The sequence below is a fragment of the Periophthalmus magnuspinnatus genome, chromosome 3 (genome assembly GCF_009829125.3).
Source record: "Periophthalmus magnuspinnatus isolate fPerMag1 chromosome 3, fPerMag1.2.pri, whole genome shotgun sequence".
NCBI lineage: Eukaryota > Metazoa > Chordata > Actinopteri > Gobiiformes > Gobiidae > Periophthalmus > Periophthalmus magnuspinnatus.
Window position 1 is genome coordinate 20479304 of NC_047128.1, and position 24698 is coordinate 20504001.

A 24698-nucleotide genomic window follows, 5' to 3' on the forward strand; every position below is an offset into this window, starting at 1 on the left:
TCTTAATTTTTTTTTTTTTTTTTTTTTTTTTTTTTTTTTATTGTAAAGACACTTGGACACCCTGTAGACCTGATCTTTTAAACAGCTGAAAGATGAATAAAACTGAATGAAATTGTTTAAACCCACAATTAGCATCATCTGTATATTCTCTGAGGCAAGTCAGAGCAGATGATCAGGGCTGTTCGGGAAATAGGAGTGCTGGGGGTGCAAGAGCACCCCCTGCTAGATTCCCCGGGAATTTCTATCATTTGATCCTAGCTTACTATTAGGAGTATCAAACATTAATTAAACAAGTAAATAGCCAATTAGAACAACACATTCATTCCCATTCATAATGTATCAATTATTATTATTTTTACCTTTTATGTTTCAAACCTTTTATTGTATTTTTTATATTTATATACATATATATACAGTTTATGGAGATCAAGATTTTCTATTCATAGGTTTCAGACAAACCATTCCTTCCTGATCTGAACTTTGTGAGACTTTGTGAGAACCTTTCCCCATTCAATACATATATTTTGATTTGCATTGCTTAATCGCTAAGTCAACGGAGGAAGGTTGCTGTAGCTTGAAACCCATGTATAGTGTCCACAAAACTCTCTCTCTCTTTGTGTACGGAGAGATGAATATCGTCCTCTTCATTGCAGATGTTGGTCAGCCTAGTGTTTACAAGACCCAGATGTTGTGGACCTCCTTCTTGTGAACACTGGAATATGTTTGACTCATTTTGGCTTGTTTGGCTTCAGTAGCTTAGACACCCTTGAAAACTGCACCCGGAGAGGACGAGGAATCAGCCTGCCAAGGAAGGACTTGAAGGCAAACCCTAACCCTTAATCAGCGTGTTCTCTCCGTCAATGTAGGAGACTATATGACTGGTTTTGGCAGCCATTTTGTGCAGATTTTTGGCTTTGCTGCAGTCTCCTTCTTCAGATCGGCTCTTTCTTCATTGTGAATACTCTCCTCATTGACAGCCTTATTTTCACTTGAGATTTCAGATGATATCCGATTCGAACCAACTATTATTTCTTCTGGAGATGTCTCATGGCTGCTAGCACCCATTGAATGCCCCAGAATCTCTGTATCTCCATTGGCGCTTGAATGTATAGTGGACTTTTCAGGCACAACTGGAATCTCACCACCGAGATTTAGTTATAGGTAGGTTGGTGTCACTCCCAACTGCAGATTCAAATAAGATGGGAGGACTTGCGATGAAAACAATATTGTCCTCTGAAGCACAAGTGACCTTAGTGATCTTATGGCTTTCTCGATTTTTGTCATGTCAACAATTTCCTTGGACTGGCAGACTGAAATCTTACCGGGAGATTTAGTTCTTGGTAGATTGGTGGATTGGCCATTAGCAAATCCAAATAAGGTTGGAGAAATTGACATACAAACAATATTGTCATCAGAAGCACAGCTGAGTAGTTTTGGAAAATGTATGTCTATGTTCATATTTGTCATCTCAACATCTTTGTGATCTTTGTAGGTTTCTTGTTGCAATGGTCCAAACTCTATCTCAGTAACACACATTAACTCATGGGCCTTCTTTGTGTAATCATCCCCTTCAGGTAAATGGTCCTTTGTTATGAATGGGTGGTGGAGGGCTTCAGTTGGTGGGATCCTCTCCTCTTTGTCCAATTTAAACATTTTACTGAGCAGGTCATGAAATTGTTCCATGTCTATAGATTCCTGATCAGATGCAAACATTTTAAAAGCTTTAATCAGCTGTTTCAGGTTTGTGGCTGGATACTGGTCAAAGGACATTTCAGGAGTCATCCTAGTCGTTTCCTTGTGCTCCGGCCAAGTTTTGAGTCTCCACTTGGAGTTTTTCTGCACAAAGTACATCGAGGTGAACAATGCGTCATTCAGCAGCTTCTCTGATGGTAGCTCAAAGAAGTGCACAAGCTTCGTCAGGTAGTCAAACTCAGAAAAAGCCTAAGAAATCTGTAACACGGACATATCAAAGCAGAAGGCAGCAGGTCAGGCTCCGCGTGTTGATGAAATGAAATGGGCTGGATCATTTCTCCAGTCATGATTTGTTTGCTGTACTTGGCCACACCAAAATCTATTAGTTTGACTTTGAACAGCTGTTGCATTTGATTCACCAGGATAGTATTGTCTGGTTTGATGTCTGTATGCATGACTCCAACACTCCACAAACCGTGTAGAGCAATCAGGAGCTGCTTTACCATTGGTCGAATTTGGCTTAGCGTAAAAATCTTTGTCTTTTGCATGAGATCGTAGACACTTATATCTAGCATCTCAGACACTGACAGTCATTGTAGTCAACTGTGTCTATCACTTTGAAGAGGTCTAGATGTAGCTCTTTGATACAACCCAGCATCTCCAGCTCTCTGTGGAAGTTCTGTGAGAAGGTCCCATCATCTTCCAGGAGTTTTAAAGCAACAAGTTCCCCTGTTACTCAATCACAGCACTTTGCAACCGTACTGTAGCATCTCTCACTGATGATTCCCAATACTTCGTATTTGCTCTCAGGGATGGTTTGTTGGTCCACATTGAGGAAATCGGTGAATTTCAAAGTTGAAGACATGTTTGCGATAGTGGTTCACAAACTCTAGTGAGTGTGTGCAATCTCTGTCTGTGTCTGAGTTTAAATGAGCACCAGAGAGCGAGCGTCTCCAGAATATTACCCAATTTTGTAATCGCAGAGCTTTGTGATGTCACCTACTGTATATGCCTCATTATCTAAACAGAATGGACCCAAACACATGAAATATGCAAATACATTTATTATTTTAGATTATATATATATATATATATATATATATATATATATATATATATATATATATATATATATATATATATATATATATATATATATATATATAGTACACAAATGTGCAACTCTCCAACTTAAACAAAATTGAACATGGCTGCACAAGGACCAAAAGAAAATTAACTTCCGTCAACTTCCCACTTATGTGAGCAAAATGTGTCTTGCTCCAGTACAGATATATTGCATAATTCCATGAAACTAGAGTTCCACACCCTCTGGAAACATTTATGCATAGGGTAAGATGTGAAGCCTAATGCAGACAGGTAAACACTCCACAGCTAAGACTGTAGAGCACAAGGCCCAAATGGTAAATAGTCGTTTTATATAGTCGGTTTTCCACCTTCAAATCAGTCAAAGCACTTTATATCAAGGAACCAATCACGCTTTCACACACACCAGTGTACACAGACACTGGGGGAAGGTGTGTTAAGTTTTTTTTGCCAGAGAACAAACAGTATTTATTCATTTGTGGGAGCTGGAAAGTGGGTTGTCTCTGTTCTGCAAAGTTCACTTGCTCATGCACTCATCCAAAAAGACGATTTTTTTATCGACACCTGAAGGCACTGCTGCACTTAAAGTTTTCAGAGCAAAGATCTATTAAAAAGATACTTGTTTAAGTTTAGAGTCAGAACATCGTTACAACACATAAGTCAAGTGTCATATAGAATTTATGTGGAGAAAAAAAAACACTGTTAAAATAATACAATAGCAACAAAGAGCTAAGTGTAGGCCAGTATCCTCTCTCCGCTCCGACTGCAAGAAATGTTTTGTGCTATTGGAGCGCTCGTAAGACACCAGCAGATGGCAGTACTCCAAGTTATAAACTCTAGTGAGATTTCACAGAAGAAGAAAGGACTGCACATCGAGGCATGATTGCAGCCGTACGTATAGATCATGGCACGAGCGCACGCGTAATTACTAACCCTACTCCGGGCAGAAATGAGTGGAGAGCTGCCTGTCCCGGAGCCGCTGGCCCCTCTGGATGAGCTGTACCGCTGTGTCCTGTCTGCGGACTGTCCCAGCCTCTCGCCTGCAGACACTGCCTGCTTGTTGCGCTCCTGCCTGGGCGCGCATGGAACCGGAGTGAGTGCGCTTGAGCCCGGGTGCGAGAGTGCCTGCGCCCCCGAGCTCCAGTGTGTGGGCCTGACTGTGCTGGAGCAGCTGCTGTGCCGTCTCACGGTGGGCAGCGGGGGTCCTGAGTTCCACCTGTTTGCTGAGGAGTCTTGGAGTCTGCTCCAGTCTGATGTCGTGGGCGCACTGGTGACCCTTAGATCGTCTATCTCAGTGTCTTTGGAGGAGCTGAAGTTATTGTGAGAGATGTAACTAAATCTCTGTGATGTGTTGTGTTGCAGCTGCAGCTGTTTCACTCTGAGGACCTGCTCGTGTCGCACCTGAGTGTGATGTGTGTGTCTGCAGTTGTGCTCCACCAGCTGCACCAGACCGTGAGTACATATCCTCTAACTGTACAGAGTCTAGTCAGATACAGTAATGACTTCTGCATTAGTCCTGTTGTATCTAGAACCTTCGTTGCTGGTGGCCATCCTCTCCCTCAGCGACATAGCTTAGTGGCCATAGAGTCTCTGAAGAGAATACTTCTCCTGTGTTTGTCCAGGGCTTGGTCAGTAGTGAGTGGAGTCAGTGGTGTCACCAGGCCCTTGGCACATCTCCTCATCCCCTCAGTACGGCAGGATCCCTCTGTCCCACTGGCCACCCTGTGGATGCTTGTGTCCGCTCTTTGACAGAGGTCCTCAGACGATTACTGAAAGGAGGACACTACGGTAACCCCTCTCTGCATCCTCACAAATACTGTATTATGAACTGGCTACTACCAAAATAAACCAAAATATAATTTATATTGTATACAAGAACTGTACTCCCAATAAATAGGGCTTATCAGATGTAGATTATACAATTTTGAGTGATGACCAAGAGCAATAATTATTATTATTTTAACTTACATTTCAATTCTACATATTTTTCCTTGCCTTTTTTAAATTTAGTTTCTGGATTTCTGAAAGTCGCAATAGCAAGGAAAAGTGAACATTTGTGTTGTTTTTCAGAGCTTGCAGAGAAGGTTCTGGTGGGATTTGACTGCACCCTGTCAGCCTTCTGCTCTCAGTTGCTAAGTGTGGACACTGGGACTGGTTGTGGAGGTTGGGGGGCCTCTGTGAGCCTGCTGTTGGACCTGCTGGAGGTGCTGTGTGCCTGCAGGAGCTTGTGTGAACAACAGGGGGCAGCTCTGAGCGGACAGTGCCTGCTCTGCCTCTGCACCTCCAAACTGCTGGCCCTATGCTCCAGTCCACTCCTCCAGCCTGAAGTGAGTACAGTAGACATAGATTGCGCTCAAGGTAGAGTAACGTTTCTTCAAAATAATATAACTCATGTAGATTACAAATTAGTGACCCAAAAAAAATTCACTCAAGTAAGCGTAAAAATGTATTTGGAAAAACTACTACTTGGGTATTGACGTAAAATGCATTTAAAATGTATGTATGAGTTCATGTAATCAGACAGACAAAACATAAAATAATAGATAAGATTAATAGATTCTAGCATTTCCCAAAATGTCACACAAAAAAATTCCAAAAATGCACAAATGTCTAATAATAATTAAATAATTATAAAAATGTAAAGAAGACATTGTGCTTGTGTCTGCTAGATAGTTATAATCTATGATGCTTGTGGATCATTGTTATAATTCATTTTAAATTGCATTATTCATCAAACACGACTTAATAAAAGAAACAAGTTTGCTTACTTCCATGTTACAAAACTGCAGTGCCCAGTGGCAGCTGATGTTTCCGTAAACGTCATCACAACAAAGAGCCGAGAAGTTGTCAGCACCTCAGATGGATAGCTGCACATCACACTAGTGAACTGCACATAATTTTTCATTTGTACAAAAATGACACTGCCAAATCCTACACGTGTCACCAATTAAGAAAATAAAACTGGAGAACAAAGTAAAGACAGAGCAGTGGATGTGTACTGGTGGCTGTGAAAACAGGAACTGATCAGCAAAATGCCATCTTGAAATTAAGTGATTAAAGATTGGAAATACAACTTCGAGTGAGTAAATGGTGCACAACTATAACATGTTAAAAGCTCTGTATAATGGGTAAGTATTACTTGAGTAAATTTTTGAACAAAAAGTTATTTAAGTTAATGTAACTGAGTGAAAGTAACGGACGACTATCCACCCTACCAAGTAAGAGCAACGTTACACTGTCAAATATCTTATTAAGTAGGAGTGCAAATATGCAACCTGAAAAAAGCTAATCAAGTGACTGTAAATGAGTAAATGTAATGTACCCACCTCTTGCTCCAGCCTGCGGTCAGACGGAGAGTGCTGGTTCTCCTGAAGAAGGCACTGGTGCAGAAGGCAGGGGAGGACTGGACCGGGGGACAGTCGGGGCTCAGGTGCAATGATGTCTCTCTGCTGGCCAATAGCGTGCTGCGGGTGGCTGCCGGGGGCGGGCTGAAGGGAGTGCGTGTGGAGGGGGAGTCCTTTTTTGGGGGGACAGTCGGGTCAGGCCCTTCTGTGGACAACGTGACCCTCAGGGCGTTGTGCCTGGTCCTGCTCAAAGCCATGGAGCTGCAGTGTCAACCCAGTCAACTAGGTACTGGAAATTTTTTTTAAGTACATATGACAGACTTTCATGTTTACATGTTACATGAGTTAAGTGGCAGTTTGTGGAAGGAAATGAAAAGAAAAGTACAAGTGTCGGAAGTAGTGCTCAGTTCTAAAAGCGAATTCCTCTACCTGTGTCATCAAGACTAAAAAAATCCATCCAAAATGCAGGGACAATTTACACACAAGGAACAAATTTACATTACGTTAAGGCCACCGCTAGTCCATACATTACAAACAGCAGTGTCTTGTGTATTCTGGGTTAGTATTACAGAGTACCTATATTTTGGACTTTTCTTCTCATGTTTTTTCCCCCACAAATTGCCACTTAACTGATGTAAAACTATGATAATTTAACACAGGCACTATCCCACCAAATCACATAATAATTTTAAAAACATGAAAACCTGTCCTATGCACTTTTAACATATTTTTGTTACATTTGAGTTGTCCACATGATGTCATCCTGCTGTAAAAAGATGTTATTTGCTCTACTACAGTTTCCCATGCAGAGCTAGTTCCTTTCCACCTGTGCCTCCAGAGCCTGTGGGATGTCCTGCCTGCGGACCCTGTGGCGCACCCCTCAGGACAGCCTCATCACTGCTGCTCCAGGCTGAGCTCTGTGTTTGGAGAGCAGGATGACGACATGATTGAAGCAGCCAAGGCTCTACTCAGCATTTTTCTGCACCATAGGTTTGTATGACACCTCTCTGTACAAACACAAAGACTACAGATGACATTTCAACAACGTGACATATATAAAACCTCACAAGTGGGTTTTATATATGTCAATTGTGTCCATTCAAATTAATTGTAATTTAAATGGACACAATTAGCAAATTGCAAAGACTGCAATTTTTTGAAATATATTTTCTTCCACCTGACCAGCTTGTCTTTTTTCTGCTTAAAACTGCTAACCCTGTAGTTAAGAAATATATGCGATTCTTGTATTAGTTTGAAATAGGACTCTGAACTAACAGATTTTGTCAATTGACTTGGACACTTTTAAAAGGTGAAACTTGAGCAGAATCCTATTATTAACACATATTGCAAATGTATTCGCAATCTCAATGTTTGTCAGAAATTGCAATTTCATATTTTTTCCAAAATGTTCAACTCTAAAAATGGGTATTCATTTTGATAGTTGGTTTATCTTCAAAGAATTACAAAGGCACTGGTGCGCATGTTTTTTTTAGCCTACAAGTACAATTTTTTACAAAGCGTAAGGTACTCTAATAGAACGGACATTTCAAAATGACAATGCAACCATTCAAATAGCACTAGTAGTGAAAACCAATTTAAATATTTTTTAAAATATGTTTAATTCATTCATTTTGCATGGTATTTACACAGGCTGAGACAAAAAGTTGTGTCTCACCAACAAGAGCAAAATAGCTAAAAGTCTGGAGGTATTCCTTAATACTCAATGGTTCTTAAATAACCATTGGGTTATTAGACTAATAATTCTATTAGCCTAATTTAGTGTCTAGAAGTTGGATTATTCATTTTACTAAAACACAGTTAACATGTTCAAGTCATCACTATGTCATAAATTTTTATTGATGCTTGGCCGTTTTTAGGTTTTAAAATTCTACTTCCTGATTCGAAATCATGACATCACACCAGGTAATTCTGTAAAGCGTCAAAACTCCTCCAGTGTACACAGAATTATTATTTGACAAATCAAAATATATGAATTATATATTATTATGTTGACTACATTTTAAAATGGTTGTAAAAATGTGTTTCTTGTCAGTAAATTCTGTCTAACCTTTGGATGGAATTCTGAGTTTCCCTAGTGTCAAGTCATCAATAGGTTTTAGAAGTCTACATTTTTCACAAACTCCTACTCCATTTATTCCACCAAATGAAGTCAAAATGAGAAAATCATAAAAACCTGCCACATACAATTTAATATTGCGGCAAAAATATTACCTGTCTGGGCCAAGCTGTAAAGGATGGAAAGTTAATATTATTTCAGGAATTAAAAAGAAATTTTACAGCCCTCACAATTAAAATCTATTTTACAGAATTATTCTCTCAATAGTATGGATGGATTTTTAGATTCCAAACTAAGACAGGTAAACAATGGTAGAAGGGCAGTTTCCAAGCTTTACAAAATGTTATGTCCTACTTTTTTAATGCAACAGACCAATGGTAGAGAGCTCCAGATACAATACTAACAACAAACCAGAGGGTGGCTATACTAAGAAATCAAATTCCTCAAATCTCCTAAAAAAATGTAAGATACAAAATCATTCAGTTTAAAATTCTGCATAGATTTTATATTACACTCCATAAATTAAAGAAAATTAATTCTACCATCTCAAATTTATGCTGGCATGGATGAGGGATTGCTGGCACCCTGATACATATGTTGTGGTTTGGTCCAGAAGTTGGGAAGCTTTGGAAGAATGTGGAAGAAATTTACCTTCAAATTATTCAGTATGAATGTACATTTGACACTGCTGATATGTCTACAAGGGAACAAGTCCTCAAATCAAAGGAATTACAATATTTGTTTCATTTTGTGTGAAGCATATTATTTTAATGAACTGGAACGTCAGAAAGCCAAATTGTCTCCTAAGTGACAACTGATTTAAGGAGTATATGGACTTAATTGCAATGGAGCATGCTGCATTTTTTATGTGATGTAAAGTACAAACAAGCGGACTTAATGGACTTGACCACATCAACTTTAACTAAATAAGGGCGAGGTATGTTTGCTTAAAAACAAATACAAATATGTGATAATTGTTTAGCATACAAGTATGCAGGCACTGGACGAGTGTCTGTCATTGTATGTCTGAACCATGTGTACAGTTATGAGTGCGAAGTGATTATTATGTATCGCATCTGCAGGGCTGTGTGGTGTGTGAAAATACTGCATTATTTTCTATCTTTAGACAATAACTAAATTAACTGATCCATTCTCAGTTTACACCCTGTTTGCAAGGTGCCAGTTAAAGTGATGCTTTAATGTAGTAAAATGTAAATAATAATAATGATAATGGATGAATGAATACAATTATAATGAAAATTTTAAAAACATCCCCGATATGGATGTTGATGTTCATACATAAGTTTAAAATGTTGTTCATGATTATCAATCCAATTTACATAACGACATAATTATATATTTAAAATGTCTGAATATAAAGTAAGGTAAATGCTGCATCTCCCACCCCCCACTTGTGTCTGTTGTGTATGTTGTACTTGTTGTTTTATTGGAAATATTGATTTTGTACTTACTGCGTATTGTTTATCCTGTTGTTTTTGTGTTAATTATGAATTAAAATATATATATAACAAAAATCTTACATTCTGACCGAAGCATTACGGTAATCTTCTGTGTGTTGTCCATTTACAGGAAGCAAGAGCCTGCCCTTAGCCCCACTCCTCACCCACTGTGGGCATGCTCCTTGGGCCTCAACCCTCACTGTCACTTCCTGCTTCTGCTACGGAGCCTGGCATTTGACCACCGTGTGCTGCTGGACTTCCTCATCTCCACAGAGACCTGTTTCCTGGAATATTTTGTGTGCTACCTCCGCCTCCTCCGCACAGACCCAGAGGGCTTCAGCGCAGCCTGCTCAGAGCCTAGGACAGAGTGGGGAACTAGGGGGTCTGAGAGAACTGAATGTGCAGAGGGAGTAGGGCAGAATTGTGGGGTCCTGCTAGTGGACTACAGCAGCTCCGGAGAATCAGAGACAGAAGAAGCGGAGGGAGCAGTGAACTGTGGCAGAGACCAGGACAGAGGGTCATGTTGGGGGGCTGCAGTGCGCTGTCTGAGCCTGCTGCTGGAGCTTATGTCCAGGCTCCACAGTAAGAACCTCTTCCCATACAACCCCAGCTCCCTAATGAAGCTCCTCACTGAAGCAGAGGCCAGTCTGAAATCTGTGCCTATCAAACAATAGTCGGTTGTGATGCAGGGGTCAGCTGCTTTTTTCTGAGCCGCCCGGCCCAGGTTCAAATTTGGCCCAAAGAAATGGGTTCAAATGTTGGGACTCAACCCACACACATTAAAACTAAAGGCTGGTTTACTGTCCAGCCTCATGCCGCGCTCGGCTTAGAGCTGATGTCCTGACGCAAACCAGAGCCATACGAGCTTCTGGAGAGCTACTCAGAGTCCAGGTGTGTCGTGGGAATCCAAATGATTCAATTTGCATTAAATATTTGTTATTTATTTACTGGGACAATAAACACCATATTGCCAAGCTGTAAAGGTTGGAAAGTTAATATTACAAACAAACTCTCACTTTCAGCTTTTCACGGTTAAGTGTCATGTCTAAATTCAAATTTTGCATTTTTAATAGTGGATAAATGATATAAATTGAAAGAACAGACTCTTCATGTAGCTTGTTTTGACTACATTTATTTTCTGATTGGACTAATTGTATAATTTGATTAAGTTGTTTTGTGATATTTCTGGCATATTTCATTACAACGTTTTAGTTAAAACTAAGATACCCTTTGCGAGTAATTGATCATTTTGTGCAGCCTCTTGTAAGTTCTTTAAAGCTGCACTATGTAACTTTTTTGGGTTTTTTTTGGGGTTCGCAGTTTGCTTGTCTACTTGAGTGTCCTACAGTATGGTATTACACTTCCACAGAGACTAGCAAAAGCCAAATTACAGGAAAGATCCCACCAGAAAAGTTACATCATGCACTTTTACACAATCCTGGAAATGATGGCTCTTTAATTGTTTAAGGTAAGAAACTGTTCAAGCATCAAACTCCTATCATATTTACACTTCATGAAAATCACATTTGCTGCCATTGAGCCACCTCCACACCTGACCATCATGCCTCAGGCCCACCCAGGAGCCTTTACTGCCCTCTATAGGCGGACTGATGGCGCACATGAAAGCCTAAACACAGGGACAAGAACATGTTAATCCGTAAACTCCCTATTAGTTCAACAACTTTCACACACAATATAATGGTCACTGCTGCAATAAAAAGGTGGAAGCGTGTATTATTTTTTGTTTTGTAGTGGGAAAAATAACTGAATATCATAAAATGTATATAGGCAAGTAATAAGCACTCAGCTGAATGAGTGAAATCTGTGCATGATTTTTTTTTTTTTTTTAATATCACAATATTTAACCTTATTTGTTTATTTAATAACCAATTAGTCCACACACTTACAATTTTTAATGTAGGCAAAATCTTGATTTTTAGATGACCTAGAATTTTAAAGCTACCGTCTGTAATAAGACTGGCTGACCCTTACCACATCACTTCTGTTTGATATTGTACCAGCTTTGGTCTGGTCTAAATTCAGGAATAGAGCAAAAGTGAAGAGGAACAACCTAATGCTATTTCAAAGAATCTGACAAAATAAAATTGATTGGTCCGAGGCTAACTTATATTTTGCTGTCTCCACTGGTTGTTTTGTAATAACATTCACAATTTAGCTATTATAGTTTTGTAATGTTTTATCCATGTCCGGCTCACATGATGGCACAATAGTTAGGAGTTAGGAACCAACAGTCTATGGAACCATTCAACGGTAACGTATATAAATCCAATCTGTTGAGTCATTGAACCTACCTGATTATCCACAGCCTGTGCACTCCCGTTAACAGCTGCTAGAATAAAACTCCAGATTCACCCGAACCAGCAGGTGGCGCTGATGCTTTTCTTTTACACCCACATAAATGTAAAAGAAGAAAAGGCTAAGCAGCAGAGACAAGATGGCGACCACCATCAGCACCCAGCGGGGACAGGTCTGTTTATGGTCCGTTTGAGGCAAATAAAGCCGCTACATTCTACTGAAAGGACGCTGTGGGCAACACGAGGGACAGACTTAAGTAGAATTTTCGCACACACCTTTTTAATTAGATTTATTTAATGCTACGTAATAAACGCACAATCTATTAATTCCTGTGCAGAGGCGTTTGTCCCCACAAGTAAACCCACAGGCTCTACAAGCTTGGCGATTATCAAGTTGTATTATTATGTATTTTAGTCCTTCTTGAAGAGTGTGGTGACTGTTGTTGTCGCCTAAGTCTAAGAGGATTATTACAAATCTCTAGTGTAAACACGGTTAGCTCATCTCCGATAGCATTGGCCTAACATCACTCATCGATTATCACCACTGGTCACCCGTCATCAGGCCGAACCACTACTGTGCTCTTTAAATGCCATGTTCAAGTGTAGTGGTTTGGACTTTTTTTCTTGTATATGTCAGTTTAGGTTCTCACATTTTGCCTGTTCTGTATGGATGCAGGTTTACATTGGCGAGCTGCCCCAGGACTTCCTGCGGATCAGCCCCACTCAGCAACAGCAGCAGGTGCAGTTGGACGCTCAGGCCGCCCGACAGCTGCAGTATGGGGGCTCCCTGAACACCATTGGCCGCCTTAGCATCACAGTGGTTCAAGTATGTACTTCTGCTAATAGCAAAAGAAAAATTAAATTCTGTCAACTGGACAAAAGTTATATCCAAGAGGCTTCTTCAGGTCTGGTCAGCAAAATATAATTCAGGCACAACTTACACACAAACCATAAACACATAGGTGTGTTAGTTTAAGTGTAGTTGGTTCCTCTGTTTAGATAGATACAAGGCAGTGCACACCAGCAATGCTCACATGGTAAATGGTCTCATTTTTATATAGCATACATCAAGGAACCACTTAGCCATTCACACACATATTCATACATCAGTGTACACAGACACTGGGGGCAAAGTGGGTTAAGGGTCTTGCCCAAGGACACAACCAACCAATCATGTGTGGGAGCTGGAATCACACTGCCAACCTGTGGGTCAGTGGATCTGACACTCTACCCACTGAGCTACTGTCAACCAAACCAGAACTGACCAAAACTCACCAGAAGTGAAAAAGCCGCTTTGAGAGTGATAAGAAATGTCTTCACTCTAAAGGCTGGTTTATAGTCCAGCATCAAGTAACCAGTAATAGTAGTAGTAATAGTAACTTTTCAAGCATAAAATTCTGGTTTTGGTAAAGTTTATAATTTGACTTCCAGGTTGGCCACCGGCTGCAGATATGACATATGCAGAGGTTATTACATAACTGTATTTCTTTTCTTTTTCAGTTCATAAACTGCCACTTGCTTGATGCAAAACTATGATTAATTTTTACCACATGATAGTCTTGTCACAATACAAATATTTCAGACTTGATTTCAATACTAAGGAATATATCTGCGTAATTCCTCAGTCATCCAGGTATGATCCTTTTTTTTTTTTTTTAAAGTGGCAGGAGCGAAGACTGTCCAATTGAAAGTTTACTCCTTTTAGAATGTGATTTTCACAATTAAATAATAGTACTTTCTTTTATATTACCATGTGGCCATATATCTGTCCAGGTAGATTGCATAGTGGTCCATGGGCGTATACTAGTCTATGTGGTGGTATACTTATACTAATACAGCTCAACATCATTCTAACTCTATTCAGGAAAGGTTCATTTCTGTCCTGTGACTTTTTTTTTTTTACTATCGATACTGGGTCAAATGAGTACCTTGTTTCAATACAAGTTTTAGTATTGAATATTAGTATCTATCGATCTATCTATCCCACTAAACCAAGTCATAATTGGAAAAATATAAAAACCTGTCATATGCACTTCATTGAATTTGCCAGTCTTTTCTGTTTTAGGCCAAACTAGCTAAAAACTACGGTATGACGCGGATGGATCCATACTGCAGGATCAGGTTGGGGTATGCTGTTTATGAAACACCCACAGCTCACAATGGAGCCAAGAACCCACGCTGGAACAAAGTGATCCAATGTACCGTACCCCCTGGGGTCGACTCCTTCTATCTGGAGATCTTTGATGAGGTATGTCCTTAACACAACTAAATTAAACTTATCCAAAGCTCATTTCCTATTCAATATTACTAGCAGATACTTAAAATGCATATGACAGGTTAGATTACTTAATTTGCTAAAACATTATACCAAACTTCTTGCCTAGTTTTTTGTAGTTAATACTTTTATTTCCTGGTTGGACATAGACAGCAGATATGACATATGTAGATTTAATTCCATAATTCTTACCTAGCAACCTTTTAAACTGCCAGAAAAATGCCTTCCTTGTGCGTAGGGTATTCTGTTTTAGAACACACAGCTACTTCCAGTGTTTTTGTAGTTGTACTATGATCAATAGTTACCTTAGGCACCATCTCACTAAACAAAGTAATAATTATCACCATTTTTAATGAATGGTTTTATCTGTTCATTTAATCATGACTTTATATTTTTAACTGAAACATGACTAGACAAAAACACAGGTGATGCAATTCTAGTGGAATCCACTCTAACCAACTTTGAATCTGAAACACAAGCAAACAAAAAGGGTGGATGTGTGTGTTTTTAGAGATAATTTAGTTACTCACAGGTTGTCATTTGCATGACATGAGTATAAAACAGTCACCCCCCCATACACTACTTAGTCATATACAAACCTGCACTGTCTAATTTTTATTGATGATTTTACTGAGATGCTTTCAGTCATATGCACAGACTTTGATGGTTTAGTCTTTACAGGTGATTTTAATGTACATGTGGATAATGTGACAGAAATGCTAAAGAGCTCAGTTCTGTCCTTGAAAGGTTTGGACTGACTCAGCATATCAGCAAGCCCACCAACAGAGAGCACACTCTGGAGCTGCTCATTACAAAAGGAGTAAATATTTAAAATGTCGATGTGGTGGATGTTGCTATGTCTGATTATTTCTGTGTCTTCTTTGACCTGTTATTCTAGCGGCTGGTCCTGCCGTTGTTTGAAGGAGACACATAAACAAATCATCAACATTATAATTTCCATGAACAGTGCACCTGTGTTATCATTTAACTCATGCTGGTGCCCAGAGCCAGGACTAACCATGGGGAATCAGCATTTCAGTTTTATGCAACTAAAACCTAGAACAATCTTCCTGAATATGTGAGCCAGGCCTCTACTTTGACAATGTTTAAATCCAGGCTCAAAACAGTTCTGTTTATCTGTCCATATGACTGAAAGGTTTTTATTCTGCGTTTTTCTTCTTTAATGTTATTTTTATGACGATTATTTGGGATTATTTATTTTTTGATTTGTTGTACTGTGACTTTAATGAATGTCTTATTCTGTAAAGCGCTTTGAATTACCTTGTGTACAAATTGTGCTATACAAATAAACTTGATATGAATTGCCTTGCCTAGAAAAACTTCAAAGTTAAAGGGGAAAAATGTAAAACATGATATATGTATATCCAGCCATAAATCAATAGTAATTTCTGACGATTTCCTTTTAAGGAAAGCAGACCTGATGTATAGGATCCATATGATGTAGATAGGGCTGCAGCCAACTAAAACTATTGGTTGACTAAAGAGCCTGTGTATTGATTGTCTAAAAGTTTGTGCATTGTGAAGCTGAACTGTCCACTCTTCCACTCTCAAAACTTCAGTTAACTCACTTCTCCTCTCTGAAGATTTACCAATTAACTCACTACTAAAGTTTTACAGCCCAATTGGCTTTCTATAATGTTATAATCTTCCCCTATTTAAAACATAGCTGTGGCTTGTTTCATTCATATTTTATCCCAAGTACTAATACATATTTTTTTTGTGGCCTGGACAGAAGGGAAAACTGTGCCACAGCATTTTATTAATTTAGTTCTCGACTGTCAATGTTTTACTTGTTTATGACCTTTACAGAAATGTACTTTGTGGGACACGCATGAATGTGCTTGTTGTTGCTTCATGTTGTCATGTACTTCCAGAGAGCATTCTCCATGGATGACCGGATAGCCTGGACTCATGTGACCATCCCGGAGAGCCTGAGGGAGGGCAGTGTGGTGGACGAGTGGTTCAGTTTAAGCGGTCGACAGGGAGACGACAAAGAGGGCATGATCAACCTGGTCATGTCCTTTGCTGTAAGAGTCTTTGTTCACAAATCACTTTAATTACAAGCTTGTGGCATTCCCATCCCAGTCCTTAAATTTAGTGTACTGTAAATGCTCTGACTATACTAATATAGATGTAGCTTTGCACAAATTTATTCTTGTTACATGTGATGGCATGACTGACTTTGACAGTACATGTGTTTCAGTCGCTGCCTGCTGGAGTGATGCCCCAGCCTGTGGTCCTCATGCCCTCGGTGTACCAGCAGGGAGTGGGCTATGTCCCCATCTCAGGTCTGACCCCATACTCACCCAGCTCTTCTATTTGTTTGGTGTAATTAACCTCTGTTTGTGTTCTCCTCAGGAGTTCCAGCTGTGTATAACCAAGGTATGGTCCCTATGGGGGTCCCCGGGCCACACACGGCCCCAGTGAGCCAGGGCCCCCTTTGCAGTGAGGAGGATCTGAAGGCTCTGCAGGACATGTTTCCAAACCTGGACAAAGAGGTTGTGCGCACAGTGTTGGAGGCCCAGCAGGGCAACAAGGACGCTGCCATTAACTCTCTGCTGCAGATGGCCGAAGAGCTCTAACGCTTGCTTAGAGAACATTCTGCTCAAGGGCTAAACTCCACTGCAAACTACCAACCGGTTACACAAAGGATCTGTGCAAGCTGTTTCTATGACCATTTCTGAACCGCCATGTTCCTGCTTGCTTCCACTTCAGTAATAGCTGCTTGCTTATAGTCTAATATATTTCCATAAATGAGTACATTTTTTTTTTTCAGCGCGGACCTGCTAAAACATTAAAGATATGAAGTGTGGAGAGATGTCCTACTGTATAATCCTCTTCCATGGATGTATAAATTCTGCTGTATGTGCTCTTGTTTTTATTGTATAAATCAGAGTCTTATTTAGGCTGTATATTTGCTATTCAAAGTCTACAGTGCTCGCCATAACCATTCCACAGCTGTATGGTGTGATGCAGGTCCCGTGTTTCACATTGTGCATGTTAGTCCCACTTTTTTGCTGTCAGTATGTATATAATGGCCATAATCACCTGCTAACATGAACGATGAGATTACCGGGTGTACATTTTCAATCAGATAATTATATTAGTTTGAAGCCAAATCCTATATTATCCGATTCTTGTTAAATAAAGTAAAAACTGTTGTCCCACATTTGTGTTGAGCATGAATGAGTTTCTGTCTGCTATCTGTTTCTCAAGATATTAAAATTACCTTTGGACATAATTTAAAAAGCAATTTTCTGATCTATGTTATAATGCTGTTTCATGATCAAAAACGTACCTGAAGTTGTGTTTTATTTCATTCAATCATGTTTAATACACAACTCAAACAGAAACACCGTTCCTCCTTGTGATGTCATGTGGTAATACTCCACATGACATTAATTGTGTGCTCCACTATGTTTTTTAACTCCAAACACCTTCACTAGAAGCATTTTGATCATTTCAACCCTGGAATTTCCAATCTTTACTGAACAGAAGGTAAAAGGTAGCTATTGGAAACTACTACTTCATGACATCACATGGTGGAACAGAGCATTTTGACCTTAATAATCCAGGATTATTCAAATGTATGAATAAAAACACATCCCTGGTATCTTTTTGATGAGATAACATTAAAACATGACTTAAAGTTCACAACTGTCTGTTTTTCTTAATGTTGAACCTTAGAAAGTCAACTCAGTCCTGATTTTTCACGAAAGGAAAAGTGACTGGATGCGTCCAAGTATATGGCAAAAAGAGGACTAAAAACATTAGTGAATAAAGCAAGACATGTTTATTGAGTGCGCTAAAATCTGGGAGAAACTTCAGTCATATGCACAGCTCCCCACACACCACCGCCATCCTCATCCATAGCCTGGTCACTTCCCATATAGACTACTGCAATTCTCTTCTGTTTGGATTCCCACAAAAATCACTCCAGAAACTCCAACTGGCCCAAAATTCAGCCGCCCGCACTATCACATACACACCCTCCCATCACCACATCACACCTGTCCTGCAACAGCTCCACTGGCTCCTCATTTCGCACCGCATACACTACAAAATCATACTCCTCACATACAAAGCTCCCCACAACCTGGCCTCTCCATACCTGTCTGACCTCATTCACATCTCCACACCTGCCCGCTCCCTCCGCTCCTCCTCTTCCCTGCACCTCACTGTCCCTCCTACCCGTCTCATCACTATGGGGAGCTGAGCCTTCAGCTCCTCAGCTCCCCAGCTCTAGAACTCCCTCCCCCATGACCTCCGCAACACACACTCACTCTCACACTTCAAATCTAAACTCAAAACTCATCTGTTTAGAAAGGCCTTCTCACCCTGACCTCTCTGACCATAACTGCACTGTCTTTTAATCTATATTTGCTTTAATCTATATTTGTTTTTTAAATGTATTTTTAATCATTTTACACTGTTTCATTTTGTATTGTACTATTTTGGTGTCTTGATGTACGGCGACCTTGAGAGCCTTGAAAGGCGCCTAACAAATAAAATGTATTATTATTATTATTATTTAACCATTTTAACCTTCAGGTTAATGGGGCAATGGTGTCCATAGTTACATAGTTCAATTCAAATTACCAACATTAGAGCAAAAGGCTTTTTCAAAGTGTATCATTTCCATGAATAGTGCACCTGTGTTATCATTTATGTGTCTCCTTCGAACAACTGCAGGACCAGCCAGTGGTTTAGAAATAACAAAGAAGACACATAAATTATCAGACAGAGCAGCATCGACCACATTGACGTTTGAAATATTTACTCCTCTTATAATGAGCAGCTCCAGAGTGTGCCCTCTGTTGTGGGTGGGCTCGCTGACATGCAGAGTCAGACCAAAGGTTTCAAGCACTGAGCTCTTTAGTCTTTCTGTTAAACACATTCTCCACATGTACATTAAAATCACCTGTAATGACTAAACCATAAAGGTTTGTGCATATGACTGAAATTATTTCAGTAAAATCATCAATGAAACTTCGACAGTGCTGGGGAGGTTTGTATATGACTAAGTAGAGTATGGAGGGTGATTGTTTTGGCTCCATTTTAAAGGAAACATACTCAAAAGATGAAAACATTCCAAATGACATCCTGTGAGTCACTAAATTACCTTTAAAAAATGCACACACACCTCCACTCAAATCTGAAGTTGGGTGGAGCTGATTCCACTAGAACCGCATTACCTGTGTTTTTGCCAAGCCATGTCTCAGTTAAAAACAAAGTCAGGATTAAAAGAAGAAACTGCCTCATATCAAATCCAAACATCAGCTGTAATATACTAATATACCACAGCTACTGTTGTTACCATGTTGACTACATTTCTCCCATACATCTCTACAGATCACATAACCCCTCCATCTTTCCTTCTTCCTCTTCCTTTTTTTTTATCCTCCTCTCTTACTTACACTTATACACACACTTACACAATCACTCACACACATACTGTACCACGTCTGTCTCCATTTTAACCTCCCCCACCCCTTTCCCCATTTTATACATCTGCACACTGTTTCTCTTCACTGTACATTTCGGCACAATTGTAATTTGTTGTATCCATTCACCTGGTGATTTCAAACATAAATAAATACATAAATCAATTAATTTATATATTAATTATTATTAATAAAACAATCCACTCAGTTGTAATGCATATGTTTGACTTTATTATTATTATTATTCACAACTTGAGTTGATAGTCGTCTTGGTGAAAAGAGGAGAAAGGTGCTAATATATATGTCTCGGCCTGGTGTAGGACTGCATGATTTTGGAAAATAATCAAATTGCGATTTTTCTGCCTAGTATTGTGGTCGTGATTACATTTGCAAAGACTGAAATATGAACTTATAAACTACTAGAAAAATCACATACATTTCAGAACATGTTTGCAGAAGTCACTCAAATAATGATTTTGATTCAGTTCAGCAATTGTGCAGCCCTAGCGTCTTCTGCGGCGCCTTGTTTGGGTCGGACATTGTGAAGGAGAACAGGCACACCCGGTGGCCAGGGTGTATGTGTGGTCAACTCTGGAGCCGTCACTGCACTTGAGGGCCACCTGTCTTTGGGTGGTGCTGGTGACTTGACAACATTCACACTTCTGTAGCATGGAGTTCGCTGAAGCAGAGTACCTGTGAGCAGAGGTAGTTAGTACTTGGTTGCCCATTACTTTGTGATACACCCTTTGTTGGCAATGACAGAGGTCAAACGTTTTCTGTAAGTCTCCACAAGGTTTTCACACATGCAAGTTGTTTTTTTTTTTTTCAGTATCAATATGGTTACACCCTCTTGTACTTACTTGGAGGAGCTGCCACATTGCCCAAAGCAGTAGGTCATGTTGACTGGCTGATCGCTCTTACAGTCATTCACCTCTATCACCTTGGCCTCAGAGAGCACCTCACACACGCTGCGAAGAGTACCTGCAGACACACACACATGAAGGTACACACAACTTTGTTACATGTTAGTGTTACATATTAGTAATCAATAGAGCTGGTGAAGATCAGGTCTAGATCTGGCTTAGGTTTGGTGTAGATCTGGTTTAAGTGTGGGACGAAACACTAAACCCTTCTTGAATTCTATGGGGTATTAACTGCTAATGCATGACATACTTATATATTGCCAGGTTACCTTTTATCATTTTGATAAATTATATATTCACAGAAAAAAAATTTTGTTCTTGACACAGATTCCCTCTTATTCCCTCTTCAGAGTGTTATAACATGGTAGAAAGCTCCAAAAAGTCAATGTTGCATAATAACTTTAACTGTTTACATGCCAATTTGTTAGAATTTTCATCTGTTCCTAGTCCATATCTTTAGTGCAAACTATGTTATTTTGCAAACTGTGACAATTTACACATTTAATTCATCACAAATAAAACATGGACTTACAAGATTTGCAGCATCCGTCAGCATCTGTGGTCTCTGTGCCCTGCAATGAAAATAAATGGTCAGTATTTTTATCAAATTCTAAAATGTGCCATCTACTGTGGTATCATTGTCATTCATAGACACAACACAAGTCACTTTTCAGTTACATTTGATTTAAAGGTGCACTATGTAATTTTTCAAGCGGAGGGTACACAACCTGTCTCCATGGAAATGCTAATCTTATCAAGTTACAGACCAGATCTGTGGAGAAGCAAGCAAGCACACAGCAAAAATGTGTTTCCCAATGTCTTTCTTTGGCAATGAAAACTCCTCTTATTGGAAAAAAATAGAAGATAGATTAAAATTTAAACCTTTAATGGCATATTGTGGAACATTAACATTGCCTTGGAGAAAAAAAGAAAAATTACATGCACCTTTTAAGACATCATACATTTTTTTTATGAACATAATGGATGAGTAGAATGAATTACTGATCAATTAAGTAGATGTTGAAAAGATTTCTGGTGTGAATCATTTGTGGTGTGACTCACAGGTTCACAGTTCAGAGGGTTGAATGCTGGACATGTTTTTGTGACCTTCTGCATCATAAACTGGCCATTTAATGTCTCACACGTGTATTTGACACACTTGTCAACAGGCGACACATACGTCTCATTGGGCTGAAAACATAACAAAAGTTAATACATGTCTTTTATTTTCTTTGGGTTCAAATGAAAAAGCATAGATTTCTTACGGCAATGGTGATTGTAGAGTTATCAATAACAAGAGTGCAGTGCGTTTGGACACAATGGCCACAGCACTCTCCTGGTATTTCTTCATATGTATAACCCTGGGAAAAGAGCAAAATGATTTCAACCAAACTGTTAAAACTAATTACTAATGGAGAATTTACATTTTGTGACAAATGTAGCTGTATCTTATGTGTTATTAATGCTTTTTGAACAATGTTTTATGTTTTTTATTGTAGTATTGCATGGTATTTTAGGTTTTAAGCTTAAAAGAATATATATGTATGATGGTGCTGGTCATGTAAAGCATGACGCAATATAAATGAGGCTTAAAACAATAGCTGCTAGCTTCACAGTTGACATGCATCATTACCACTGCTGGTCCTGCAGTTGTTCGAAGGAGACACATAAATGATAACACAGGTGCACTGATCATGGAAATGATACACTTTGAAAATGCCTCATGTTCTAATGTTGATGATTTGCTGAAGTCTGTGACTTTGAATGTTTTGAATGTTCTGGACACCATTGCCCACCATTGATGAAGGTTAAAATAGTTACAGATAAGCACAAAGCACCATGGAGGACTGATGACTCAGTCAGGGAACAGAAAAGGTGAGTGCCAGAAGGCCGAGCGGGAATGGCGCAAGTCAAAGCTCCAGTTTCATTATGAGATTTACAGAGATAAGATGTTCATGTACAATCACAGTTTATGTAGAACAAGGGAGAGGGGTTTTTTTTCGGACATTATTGGAGTTGCATTACAACTCTAGTGTCCTGTTGGCAACAGTAAACAGATTAATAACAAACCCTCCAGGTCCGCTGCCATTAGAACTAATTTCCACATCTAAGTGCAATGAGTTTACAGTATTCTTTAATGACAAGGTTCAGGGCATTAAAAATGCCATCAATTCCAGAACACAAATAATACCTCAGCAGCCACCTAGACGCTTAGAGCTGAGTCACTTTGCACTGACGAAACTGTCCAAGATATCATCACCAGTCTGAGTTCATCTACATGCTGCCTCAATGTGTTACCCACTAGATTTATAAAGTCTGTCCTCAACAGTTTGCTGTCACCACTCAGTTGTATAGTCAACATGTCACTTCAATCTGGAACATTCTCAAGTGCTTTGAAAACTGCGGTTATCAAGCCTCTCCTAACGAAGAGCAGTCTTGACTCCACAATGTTGAACAATTATCGACCGATCTCAAATCTGCCGTTTTTAGGCAAAGTCCTGGAAAAAGTTGTTTACCAACAACTTATTAACTTCCTCAAAATGAACAACTCCTTTGATGTCTTCCAGCCAGGTTTAAGACCCCACCACAGCACTGAGACTGCTCTTATCAAGGTGACAAATGACATCCACCTCAACACTGATGCAGGCAAAGTCTGGATCCTGTTAGATCTGAGTGCTGACTTTGACAGTATCAATCATGGGACCCTTTTAGAGTGACTAGAGGACTGGGTGGGCATCTCTAGTACGGCACTAAACTGGTTCAGTTCCTATCTAGAAAACGGAGTTCTTTGTTGAAATTGGAAAATGTGTCTCAGATAAAATGTTCCTGACTTGTGGGTTTCCCCAGGGGACCCCTGTTGTTCAGTCTTTACATGCTGCCATTAGGCCAGTCAATACACAGCAATAATGTGTCTTACCGCAACTATGCAGATGACACTCAGATCTATGTCTCACTGCAGCAGGTGAATATGGACCAGTGGATTCACTCTGCCACTGCATCCAACAGATTGATGTGTGGACTCAAAACAACTTTCTCCAGCTAAACTGGAGAAAGTTGTTAAAGAGTCTTTGCCCACAGAAACAAAATGAAGGTGTCAGCAGTCACCTCCAGCCCCTCTCTCTAAAACCTTCAAATTAGGCTTGAAATCTAGGGGTAATAATGATGACTTGGACTTGAACTTTAACAGCCACATCAAATCAATAACATCTGCATAACAATCAATAACATCTTTTTACCATCTAAAAACATTGCAAAACTCTAACTTATATTGTCAAAACCAGACTCAGAGAGACTTATCCATGCATTTCTCTCCAGTAGGTTAGAATATTGTAATGGCCTGCTCACTGGCATCTCCAAATGAGCATTAACACAGCTGCAGTGCATCCAGAACACTGCTGCTCAGGTCCTGACTAGAACCAGGAAGTACAAGCACATAAGTCCTGCGCTCAGGTCTCTGCACTGGCTTCCTGTGGCTCAGAGAATAGACTGTAAAGCAGCTCTGATTGTGTACAAGTCTCTTCATGGCCTTCAGGGACCAGCCTCCTGCTGGTGCCCAGAGTCAGGACTAAACATAGGGAATCAGCATTTCAGCATTTTCAGTTTTAAAACCTGGAACAATCTTCCTGATGATATGAGACAGACCTATCCTTTGACTTAAGACAGTTCTGTTTAGCTGTGCATATGACTGAAAGGTTTTTAGTCTCCCTTGATGTTAATTTTATGATGATTATTTGTGATTATTTATGTTTTGATTTGTTGTATTGTGATTTTAATGTCTTTCTTACGTTTCTTGTGTACAAATTGTGCTATACAAATAAACTTGCCTTGCAGGTAATTTAAACAAGAAAAGCAGCCTTTATCAGAATAAATCTGATGACCACCTGATGGCATCATTAAGTGGAACTAAGTGTGTAGAGGTGTTTTGGAATTAAAATTAACATGGCTGAATGTGCAAAAACATTGGTTCAGGATAATCTAGGAGCATTGAGTGGACTATCCCCAGTCCAAAGAATGTCCTGAAATGACCGTAAAAGTAGGTAGAA

At 39.5% G+C, this 24698-nt stretch overlaps 3 protein-coding genes across 3 annotated transcripts in view; 2 read left to right on the forward strand and 1 right to left on the reverse strand.

The window, feature by feature from the left end:
- Window positions 1-3645: 3645 nt before the first annotated feature.
- On the forward strand, window positions 3646-11410 carry lins1 (lines homolog 1). The gene is made up of 7 exons (XM_033987626.2): window positions 3646-4066; window positions 4159-4248; window positions 4419-4584; window positions 4867-5123; window positions 6135-6426; window positions 6938-7130; window positions 9808-11410. Exons 1-7 carry the CDS (start codon window positions 3746-3748, stop codon window positions 10349-10351), a joined length of 1863 nt encoding a protein of 620 aa, XP_033843517.1. The 5' UTR covers window positions 3646-3745; the 3' UTR covers window positions 10352-11410.
- Window positions 11411-12064: 654 nt separating this feature from the next.
- Window positions 12065-17941, forward strand: tollip (toll interacting protein). Its single transcript, XM_033990603.2, has 6 exons — window positions 12065-12165; window positions 12669-12818; window positions 14058-14240; window positions 16163-16315; window positions 16492-16576; window positions 16647-17941. The coding sequence occupies exons 1-6, from the start codon at window positions 12133-12135 to the stop codon at window positions 16868-16870; spliced, it is 828 nt and encodes a 275-aa protein (XP_033846494.1). The 5' UTR covers window positions 12065-12132; the 3' UTR covers window positions 16871-17941.
- A 2047-nt stretch (window positions 17942-19988) lies between these two features.
- Window positions 19989-24698, reverse strand: part of LOC117388163 (mucin-2-like) — a 52390-nt gene continuing 47680 nt past the window's right edge. The window contains exons 38-42 of the mRNA XM_033985639.2: window positions 21921-22016; window positions 21718-21846; window positions 21188-21227; window positions 20593-20713; window positions 19989-20425 (exon numbers count right to left, since the gene is read on the reverse strand). Of these exons, the coding sequence (XP_033841530.2) occupies window positions 20236-20425; window positions 20593-20713; window positions 21188-21227; window positions 21718-21846; window positions 21921-22016 (576 nt within the window). The 3' untranslated portion in view covers window positions 19989-20235. The remainder of the gene's footprint in view (window positions 20426-20592; window positions 20714-21187; window positions 21228-21717; window positions 21847-21920; window positions 22017-24698) is intronic.

Bases quoted from the DNA above. Each gene is read 5' to 3' on its own strand.
- lins1 (XM_033987626.2), top strand. From the start codon at position 3,746: ATGAGTGGAGAGCTGCCTGTCCCGGAGCCGCTGGCCCCTCTGGATGAG. The intron at 4,585-4,866 runs GTAACCCCTCTC...GTTGTTTTTCAG, and splicing joins ACTGAAAGGAGGACACTACG to AGCTTGCAGAGAAGGTTCTG. The intron at 7,131-9,807 runs GTTTGTATGACA...GTCCATTTACAG, and splicing joins AGCATTTTTCTGCACCATAG to GAAGCAAGAGCCTGCCCTTA.
- tollip (XM_033990603.2), top strand. From the start codon at position 12,133: ATGGCGACCACCATCAGCACCCAGCGGGGACAG. The intron at 16,316-16,491 runs GTAAGAGTCTTT...CATGTGTTTCAG, and splicing joins ACCTGGTCATGTCCTTTGCT to TCGCTGCCTGCTGGAGTGAT. The intron at 16,577-16,646 runs GTCTGACCCCAT...TGTTCTCCTCAG, and splicing joins GGGCTATGTCCCCATCTCAG to GAGTTCCAGCTGTGTATAAC.